Raw genomic sequence first — 11,561 nt, 5'->3', positions numbered from 1 at the left:
TGTAAGGGTATCTCGTTATAAGAAGAGTGATTTGTGGATGCTACGAAAATACACTTCTGACCATGATTGTTCACTAAGTACTACCCAAAGGTCTCACATGCAAGCTTTTTCAACAGTAATTGGTAATTGTTTGATAGATGATTTTAGATTCATGTCTACTAATCGTTCCATTTCTAAGGAGATTGTACATAAGGCTCTTACAAATCTTGGAGTTAATATAAGTTACTAAAAAGCTTGGAGATTGTACTTAAGAGTTCTTTCATATACATACCAATAAAGATTCTAAATCAAGTGTAGAACTTTCTTTCTCCATTACTAGTTCATTTTCAACTAAAGTAACTACTTCATCATTTTTTTTAATCTCAACCTGTTGTTTTGGTCTTTCCTGTAATGTATGACATTAAACAAGTAATAAACCCTTAATTTAAAGGACTACACATTTTGTTGTGTATACATACCAATTGAGATTCTATTTTTTCAGTTGAAATAGATTGCTGCACATTTCCAATTGTTTGATCCTCAGTTACTTGTTCATTTTCTTTTTCTGTCTCAACCAATATAATTGTTTGATCATTTTTTTGTATTTCCTACAATGCATAATATTAGATAAGAAACAAACTCTTAATTCAAATGACTACATAGTTGTTGTATACACATACCAGTTGAGATTCTTCATTTACAATTGAAATTGATGGTGACACTTCATGAATTTGGACAGTTTGATCCAATGGAGCCATTGCAGGTTGTTTGAGAGTACTAGTTGATAATGGTAGTATCTCACAAAGTGGAAGAGGTTGACTCATAAGTGGAAGGGTAGTAATCATGTCTAGCATGTCTTTTTCTTTCTAACTTTGACTATTTATATTATTCGATAAATGTCTTATAGTCAATAGCAAGTCTACATCCCTGCCATCTATGCTATATCACTACCTGATTCCTCTTGTTGTTGCCTAAACAAAATGAGAAAAAAATGAAAATAAGAAAAAATACAGTTACTTATTTAGAATGTAAGCAATTTTCAACAATATAAAGCAGTAAACAATGGATGAAATGTTAATCTTTGGGTTCTCTCTTGATGTTCAGTATGTTGTTCTTCAACATATGGTTGGTCATTGGTGATCATATCTTCTCTATTCTGATGATCATCATTGTCATTCTGATGAGTCTGATCATTCCCTTGATTTTTATTTGATTCTAATAAACAAATAAAAACAAAAATAAATTAAAAAATAATGGATTCTTAAACGATCATGTATATAAAAGTAAACGATGATGTATCATATCTAAACGATCGTGTAACTTTGATAAACGATCGTTGAAATATGATAGGCGATCAGATATTTTAGTTAAACGATCGTTTCTTTAAACAACTGATAAACGAAATACTTTCTGAAAATAAATTTTACCTGGACCAATCTCTCCAGCATCTATTTCATTTCAGACAGCTCCAATGACTGCTTTTTGATTGTGTCATCCATCCTAAAGACCATAGAAGTCAGTGTGGATAAATTTTCACGAACTTCTTTTATTTCGTTCTTCAGTTTTTTGGAGGATTTCGAATGACTTTGTTGTTCTTTATCGTTGGACTTCTTTGATCTGCAACGTTTCTTGTTGGTGAATGGATGCATTTCAGACTGGTCAGCTACTGTTTGACTTTGTTTTCTTCGTGGTGACAGTTGTGAAGATGAGTCTGATTGCTCCAATGATTGGTTGTTCATTCACTACAAGAATTTTGGCCTTTAATGTCGGTTTAAAACCGACATTAAAGGCCTTTAATGTCACTTGGCAACCGACATCTTTGTGAGCGTTATTAAAGGTCTTTAATGTCGGTTGGGCTTTAATGTCGGTTTAAAAACGACATTAAAGGCCTCTTTAATGTCGGTTTAAAAACGACATTAAAGGCCTTTAATGTCAGTTTTCAACCGACATCTTTGATGGTGTTATTGAAGCCCTTTAATGTCGGTTGGGCTTTAATGTCGGTTTAAAAACGACATTAAAGCCCTCTTTAATGTCGGTTTGTTAGTTTTCAACCGACATCTTTGATTGTGTTATTGAAGCTCTTTAATGTCGGTTGAACTCTGATATGTCGGTTTAAAACCGACATTAAAGCCTAGTTTTTTTATTCATTTTTACAAATTTATTTTTATTTAATTGTTACATTATTGTCCTATAGACCGACATTGGGTCAATGTAGATAAATATGTTTTTCACACGCCAACAAATCAATGAAATTCATATTATGTTAGAAACTATAACATTTGTCTTTTACATTTGAATACACAAAATAAAATATTAATATTATGTTTATATATACATTTCTACAATAGTACATGAAAAAAAATTCTAATACAAGAATTAAATAATTAAAAATCCTAAATGCCTTCTCAGTCTTCAATTTTCAACGGTCGCTTGACCATTTCTACACAATCGCTTAGCTTTCAACCCGATATCACTTCAATTATCTACAAACAATATCCAAATAAACCATTTATATGAATAACAAAGCTGTTTGAAGTACTGAAATTGCAGAAAAGGATGAAAAGTTCTTAATATTGCCCACCAAATGAATAATCAACATTTTTTTACATAACATTATTATGAAAACCAATATCAATCTATAAAGAAATAAGCAACATCAACACAATAAGCTGAAAAGTAAAGCTTATTGTAGTCCAACGTAAGCATAAGTAGCGCAAAGAAAAAATGTCCCTTACGTCACCAATGGAATTTCATTCCAAGTAAACATAAACATCATTAAAAATTAACTAAAATAATAAATAATAAACAAAACCAGAGAAAGAGTTTATGCTGAACTAAAGATCTCTTTTGTAATAATAATATATATGTTTTAAACTTTTGCTGAAGCAGATATGCAGAAGCTTGACTTTCTAGTTCCAGTCCCAAATTATACATCATAATAAGACCAGAAGTTGCTAGTACTTTTCTCATCATTATATCCACATGTTTTTCTAAAATAATAAGAGCAATGAAAGAACAAAAGCAAGTGTCATAATGGACGAGCTAAAGACATAATGCTTAAGAATTGAATAAAGTAACATGGCTATGTAAAATCAACCTGTAAGACTAACCTGGATCCAAAGTGCTTGTACCTCAACTTTTCTTTCACTCTGTGGGGATGTTCAATTCACAAGAAACCACTTAAAATGGGATACATTAAAAGATGATCCAAACATAGAATAACACCTACCTCATAGCCAGACACGGTTGTGTTTCAGTAGTCCAAATCTCGAACAAAAGTCTTGTCCACATCCATGTTAACTGTACTATCCATCACTTAAAATGTGAATGGTTTAAGTTGCGACTACAAATTCAAATTTTAGAATTAACACAATTGCACATTGAGAAAACATGCAACAAACTTTGTTAACCAGCCCACCATCCAGAAACTATTGAAAATTATTCTAATTCATCCAAACCATGTCAATCAAAATGAAGTATGAAGATAGATTTGGAAGTCCTGAGAGAAAGAATACTTCTAAAATCAAAACTAAAATTTCATAGAGGAATGATGAACTAAGGAACCATCAGAATTACCAATTTTGGCCAAGTCAAGTAGGTGTATCTATTGAGAAGGACAAAAGTTCAAAACCCACAAAAATAATAATAATAATAATAAAAGAAAGAAAGAACCATCCTCGACCAAAATTAATCCTCAATAGCTAAAAGCTGTTCGGTTCACATCATGGTTGCGTCTTCTTTTGAAAACACTCATCATTTGGTTCCTTAATTTCATCTCCATCAGTTTCAAAACCAAAATCGCATTCCCCAAATATTTGAAACAAACAAAAAATAAAGATGAAGACAAGATTTGAGCATAAACATAGAAAAGAAGGGAAGTTTAAAGCATTGTATACTTATCATTTTCTCTTGTATAGTTTATATATTCAAAGTCGTTCTATTGTTGCTCACATGAGCTAGCTCTTAAATTCAAATTCAACTAGGCTCTTTATCAGTGGTTGAGAGAGGGGTAGGAGAAGAATCTTTTACCTTTCTGTTTGTCTTAACCTTCACATAAATCCTTTTTTTTTAACAAGGTTGAAAATTCTTGGTCCACTTCACCATGTATATTGTATACATTGGAATAAACTGTAGACAACTATTCGTATAGGGTTGTATCCTTTTAACTCCATGAGTAGCATGTTCCTTTATGAATAGACACCATTTCAAATTTTAACCAACTTGAGGAATAGACTATCCAAATGGTCATGAATCTATAAATATGTTTTTTCTTCGAATTGGTTTTTAACCTTTCTCATAAACATTTTTCTTCCATAAAACTTTCTTCCTATTATAAATTTGTTGAAGTTTTCTTTGTTCCACAAACTTGGGTTCGTTAGATTTTGTGAACACTGTACAAGGTGTTCCTCTCACAAGAAAGTGTTTGCCAAAACAGTCATACCTTAACCGATTCACTTGGCTAACCAAAACAGTCATACCCAAATCCTTGAAACTCCCAGTATGGCTAATCCCACAATGTTTAACCCATAAATCATTCATACCCAGAAACTGTTTGCCAAAACGCTCAGCCCAAAACAAGTTTGAGTTACCTTTGAAAGCGCCTACAATATCGTCAGGATCGATCTCCGGCAACACCCATTCCTTCTTACTCCAAACGCCGGAACCATAAGGCCACGTAGTTTTCCCCACGCGCGAATCGAAGAGGTTTCGCCAATAGGCGCCGTCATATTTCTTCAATGCCTCCATGTCGTGTTGAATGTCGAGTAACCCACCAGATCGACTTCGGTAAACGATCTCGTCGAGAGAGTAGCACTCAGTGGAGTCGAGGCTAGCGTTAAAAGGGACGTACTTGGCCGAGAATTTGCTCCGATCTTCTCCGGAGGCTGCACAGTGGCGACGGGCTTCATCTTTGATGTTCTCGTCGGCAGAACGACGGTTCTTGAGAGTGGACAATGGGGGAGAGCCGTCAGTTGGTGGAGAGGGGGAGGAATCAGAGGTAGCTTTAGGGATTCTGAGAATGGGGTTGCGGAATTTTGGGGTGGATTGAAGCTTGGGGTTGCGAGAAGGGAAAGAAATGGTGGGGTTGAAGAGGGAGGAGGTAGCCATTGTTGGGAGTGAAGGTTTTTGGGTGAAGATGGAGGAGGCAGCGGCGGCGGTGATTTGGGGTTTGAAACCCTAAATATATCTTTTATATATGAAACTCCAAAAAAACTTAAAATTATTATGTTTGATATCTATAATGTCGGTTAGAAAAAAAATAGATCTTTAATGTCGGTTTAAAACCGACATTAATCCTTCATCTTTGATGTCGGTTTAAAACCGACATTAAACATCCGCATTTTAAAAAGCGACATTAAAGATCCGTTTTCATTTTTTACAACCGACATTAAAGGTCATATTTCTTCTAGTGATTGCATGATCAGGAGTATTGGTATTACTTTTGTTAGTATCTAGAATGGATTCGTCGTCCTCCATTTCTATGTCATCATCCCCTCGAATTCGACTCTCCATGAAAGCTTTCTCTTGGGTTGATAGCTTCAGTTTAGGTTTAACAATAGTCTGCAATGTTACAATTAAAGAATTTTTAATATAAACAATCGTTTATAAAATAATATGATACTACATATGGTATTGAATATAAACGATATTGCATTAAGCTAAACGATCGTATATGTTAAAATGTAAACAATTGTGTAATTGTATTAAACGATCGCTGACAAGTTTTACTTACATTTTTGTTGTCGAATATGTTCTTCTGCAACATTTTGTAAGATGGAGCTTGTGTACAATTTCATCTCAATATCCTAGGGATCAATCCCTTACTGTTTTTTGTGGCCAAGTGCTCACTTGCAGTTGAGAGTACTTCATAAGCCCATACCTAAAACATTTAAACAAATATGCCAAACTTTGATGTTTAATTTGTATTTAATTAAAGTAAATAAACAAATAAAAATTATCTGAAAAGTAAGCACGTAGCCTTTGATGTTGTAGTATGCCATTGCTTTGGAACTTTTTATCTTCTTTAACTCGTATGCTTCTTTTTTCCTTGTAAATTTGTCTTTAAATCGTTGAGCAGATGAGTGTAGAAGAAAGTTAACCAATCAAAGCTCTTAAATAATTCTTCATCATCAACTCTTCCAAAAATATCCATGTCAAACTGTGTTTTCTTATCCTTTCCGACCATCACAGTTTCTATAAAGATGGCCAAGGCGACCTTCACAGCATCGTGATCATTTGTAAACTCAAAATTCTTGAAAATTTCTTCAACTTCCAAGCATGTTATTATTTTCTTGTTTTCAGATCCGAATAGAAGGCTTTATAAGCGCTTGTTATCACAATCTTTCTTCAATGTTATATTTGTTGGCCACAATTCAGTTATGATGTTGAATTCCTTTTGGGTGAAACGAACGTTTTTCCCCAAAACTGAAAAATAGATTCCATCTGCGTTGGCTTCTTCAGGTATCTGCCTCAGCAAGAAATGATGATCAACTGGCCGTTGAAGACCATGTTGACATTCAGCAATGAACCAAAAATTGTTTTGTCGAAAATCTGCAGCTGTTCCTTGGTCAATTTATCCTTAATAAGACTGTCAATCTTATGCCCTTGGCATGAGACAGTGGCAGGGAAATATTTTCGCTAGGTATAACCATCCTGAAAATAATGATCATAATATACTTTCGTTATGTACACAATCATTTATAAAACACTAAACCATAAACTCTAAAATTAAACTATCGTTTACTTGATGTAACAGATCGTTTAATCCAAACAGAAAGACATTCATAATATAGTTAATCGACAAGTAATGATAAATTGGAACATTTAACAATCTGTAGAATAGAAGTTTAAACGAACCCGAAAACCTAAACGCTTGAGAATAAGAATTTAAGAACATAAAGATAGTTTTCAAGACAGAAGTGGAAACGTTTGAAATACAAAGAAGATGAAGCATAACGTTATAGTAGGATAAGTTTAGCAAAATACCTTTTGACGTTGAAGAGAAAAATGGATTGAGAGAAAAATGGAATAGGAAATCCTGATTGATCAGTGCATTTGTGTATTGCGAAGTGACAGAAAACGAAGAAGGAGGTACATATATATTAGTTGTTTTTACCAAAGGGGTAATATTGTAAATTTCACGTGCTTTTTTTAAAATGTTAAATCGCATTCCTTACTATTTAATATATATATATATATATATATATATATATATATATATAAACGATCATGTAATTAAGTAAAAAAATGTAAGTGATCGCATTGTTAAACAATGGAAAAAAGATATAATGTTAAACGGTGATGTTGTACAACTAAACGATCGTGTAGGCTATCGTTTATAAGATGTTGTTAAACGATGATGTTGTACAATTTACGTGATCGTGGAGTATATTATTTAAGCGACTATGTATTTATACGATTAAACGATGGTGTTGTTGAATATAAACGATCGTGGTAATAAATGTAATTGATCCCTTTATACGTTTTACAAGATAGTATAGGATATAAAGAGTGAAATGGAATACAAATTTCTCAAGTATAAAATAAAGGAATTTTCAAAAGTTAAATTTAAAGATTTGAAACTTTACAAACACTATAAATCATCTCTAAAATATTGAGAAATTTGTAGGTCGAAGGATGGAGCAGTATCAATGTATTCTTGAGTTGACATTCTTCTTTCGTTTCTCTTGCTGCTTTCTTCTTGTGTTGAGACTTTTGTCTCTTTTTGCTGACTAACATTATTTTTCTTTTGCATTTCTTTAATTTCTCTCTTGTTTCCTTTTGTTTTAACTTCTTGTGGTTCTTGACTGCTTTAGTGTCAATTTCTTCTTCAGTTTCAGTTTTGTTATTATCAAACTCATCTTCTTCAATCAACTTTTGTTTTCCTTTTGTTGTATCTTTTGTATTTTCTTCCCCTTATTTTTCTATTTTTCTCTTCAATGATTACAATATTTCCCAATTGAATTTGGCTTCATTTTGTTTTGTCTTTCTGGCTCCTATTTTCAACTTCTTTATCTTTAAATTCAATTATCTAAATGTAAAAAGATAATGTGCTGTCAAAATGATTGTACAAGAAAATATAGACAGCCGTGCAATATAAAGATTATTTAAATATGTATATACGATCACGAAACCAGTTGAGTAGCAAAGAATTAAAAAATATATAAATTAAAGAATTACAAACTAAACGAACAGTCATGTGAAATACATAAACGATCGTTTAATATAATTAAACGATCGTTTAGTTATTTTAAACGGTCGTTTAGTTATTTTAAACGGTCGTTTAGTTATTTTAAACGGTCGTTTAGTTATGTTAAACGGTCGTTTAGTTATGTTAAACGGTCGTTTAGTTATGTTAAACGGTCGTTTAGTTATGTTAAACGGTCGTTTAGTTATGTTAAACGATCGTTTAGTTATGTTAAACGATCGTTTAGTTATGTTAAACGATCGTTTAGTTATGTTAAACGATCATTTAGTTATGTTAAACGATCATTTTGTTATATGTAAACGATCGTGAAACCAGTTGTATATTAAACAAATTAAAACATGTGTCAGTACTTATGTTTTTGGTGTTCCTAAATGAATAAACCGGTTGTTATTTTCGCCTTCTTCATCTATCTACAAGCATATAAAGTAAGAATGTTCAGAGACATCATGAAGAAAACATATCCAGATAGATAAATTATATTTGTCTATACGAGTTATATTTATTGTTTGGAAAAGAGTTAAACCTACGACAATATTTGTGTTTTGGGTGTTTCTAAATCTGTAGTTGCTATTGTTTCCAAACTACTTTATGTTTCCAAAACAGCAGTTTCCTGTAAAGAAAAAGAAACAACATAATCGTGTTTTATTTTATTTGGAAATTGAGGAACATTAAACAAAACAAAGGAGTACATAATGAATATGACACTAACCGTAGGGCAATATGTTGTTGCATACTTCACCATTGTATTAACTTGTTCATCATCATCAAGAAGATCAAAGCTACAAGTAGGTGGTCTATCTTTCTCCACAACTTTCGTATATACAATTTCTTTCTCATTCTGTTGTTGTTAAAGTTTGGCTGATGGTGGTAGAACATTCAAGCTTGTCATAACTATTATCAACATGCTTTTTATTTCTTCTATTCCTTGTCTTAATAATATTTGTTATGTTTCTATTTTTTCTTGATTTTTTTTCTGATTTCACTTATTTCATTTAAGATTTTATTTGTTTCATTGTTTTTTTCCCATTTCTTTCTCTTTTTTTCATGTTGCTTTTTCTTTTCTTTTCTGCTTCTCAATATTTTTGAAATATCTCAAAATTGTTTGAGACTCTTCTTCTGATGAGTCTAGAGGTTTCATGGAGAACTACAAATAAAATGATATTAGATTATTAGTTAAAAAGTAGTAACAAAGGTATTGATAAACAGTGATAGATTTATATCATCATCTATTCAAGATAGACATGGATAGAAAATCTTTCATTGTCTATCTAGATAGACATATATAAAGCATGCTCAAGTTTACTTACATTCTCAGATTAAAAAATGTCGATGTTTAGAGTCCTCCAGTCACTTGTTTCCAAACATTCCCATATTACAATTGGTGGTCCTTCCGTTGCAAGCTTTCTTCCAAACCCAACATCTAAATTGGAAAGTCATGGTATTTTCTCAAAAGTTCAATAGACTAAAGCTAGGGGAAATCCTTGGAGGTATACAGCATCCTTGTCACTGTAGGATGCTTTTTTCAAGAACTGATATGTTAAGATGTATGATAACCTCCTTTATGGATAGCCTTTGAAGATTTCTTCATTATCCAATATGTCTAAATGTAGGAGATTTATGTGGTTGTGTTGCTGTTTGGAAATTAAAAATGCTTCTAAGATATAGAGGTTACTAGTTTTTCTTTCAATGAGTCTTCCTCGTTGCAGAACGCTTTAAAAGTTCTTTCTATATCTCTTCTTGTTATAAAGTCATCATGACGGAAAAATGCATTTCTCATACCATTTTCTTTTCTTTCTCCTAGATTAACTCAGGGAATTTGTGACATTTTAGTCCAGTCACAAAACAAAAGTCTTTCAGCCCAAATTCTGCTATATGTCCATTGAAATGGAAAGCAAGGACATTAGTTTTTTTTTTTTTTTTTTGTATGACATTGTTTTCTTAATAGAAAATTCAGGAATTGTGTTGGTCTTTTGGCCATTTTAATGTTAAGGAACTGACCAAAATGACTATTTGTCAAAACTCGAGAGAGAATTCTTTTGTCTATTTTTAACTTGATCTGATTCAATGTTTCTAAGTTGTAGTATATAGTAATTCTAAGGTTTTTTGTTCATCTTTCATAATAATGTCATTTGGATAGTGTTTCACCTGTTGAATGACATAATAAATAGTATGTTTCAAACAAGGGTAAGTTTAAACAAACTTACAAATGCAGAGCGCTATAAAGAAAAAGATACACAAATATACAACACTATACAGACAGATATTCACATTTTATTTTGTTACATTTATTCCTTTTCTTTCTTTATTTTTCTTTCTTCTGTCTTTGCTTTACACCTTATTGATTTGCTACACGATGCTTGTTGATTCTTGCTCACCATCTATTTGTAAAAAAGAAGACTAATATAAATTATATCCAATGAAATATATATAATCAGTATAGAAACAGACATGTTTGTATGTGGGATAGATCGTGATAGATATAGATTGATCGAAATGAATATAGATTAAAGCCTCTTTGTATGCGATATAGATCATGCTAGATATATGTGGATGATGGAGATAGATTGAAATGAATATAGACTCGGACCTTTTTGATTCTTGCTCACCATCTATTTGTAAAAAAGAAGACTAATATAAATTATATTCAATGAAATATATACAATCGGTATAGAAAGAGACATGTTTGTATGTATGATAGGTCGCGACAGATATAGATTGATCGAAATGAATATAGATTAAGATTTCTTTGTATGTAATATAGATTGTGCTAGATATATGTGGATGATGGAGATAGATCGAAATGAATATAAATTCAAACCTTTTTGTATGCAAGTCAGATCGTCGATCGCGATAGTTTTATTGAAGTAGTTACCAGGACATAAACGATTGACGAGGAAGACGATGAAAGAAAGAACCTGAGCAAGTTCCTTCACCTTTTTATAGCCCCTTCGTTTTTATGACATTTTTGTAATTACGATTTATTGGAATTTTTGTAATTGTTTGTTTATACTTATATAAACGATCGTTGAAATTTCTATACACGATCGTGTATACTTAAACTTTTTCGTCATCTTTTACCATTTATTACCTTATCATTTATATATATTTGATTATCGTTTATATTTTCAAACATTATCAAACGCACATATGAGATAATCGTTAAAGATAATTTACGCGATCATTAAAGATAATCGTTAAAGTATTTTGTTATCGTTTAGCATTTATTGTTGATCGTTTATGTATTTGGTAGTTTACAAGATCGTGTATCAATTGTATAATATTCTACATGATGCTATCTAATAATCATTTATTAACATTAGTCGCACGCGCGCGGACGATTAATCGCGCTTTTCTTGGGGTATTTTTGGTATTTCGC

The 11,561-nt window shown here is 31.9% G+C and overlaps 1 protein-coding gene across 1 annotated transcript; it reads right to left on the bottom strand.

Moving 5' to 3' along the window:
- Window positions 1–4,263: 4,263 nt before the first annotated feature.
- LOC127149393 (threonine synthase, chloroplastic-like) lies at window positions 4,264–5,085 on the bottom strand. Its single transcript, XM_051084605.1, has one exon. It carries the CDS (start codon window positions 5,083–5,085, stop codon window positions 4,264–4,266), a length of 822 nt encoding a protein of 273 aa, XP_050940562.1.
- Between the last annotated feature and the right edge of the window lie 6,476 nt (window positions 5,086–11,561).

Source organism: Cucumis melo, chromosome 5, assembly GCF_025177605.1.
Source record: "Cucumis melo cultivar AY chromosome 5, USDA_Cmelo_AY_1.0, whole genome shotgun sequence".
NCBI lineage: Eukaryota > Viridiplantae > Streptophyta > Magnoliopsida > Cucurbitales > Cucurbitaceae > Cucumis > Cucumis melo.
The sequence above is the reverse complement of the archived record's forward strand: the minus strand, read 5'-3'. Positions and strand labels throughout refer to the sequence as shown.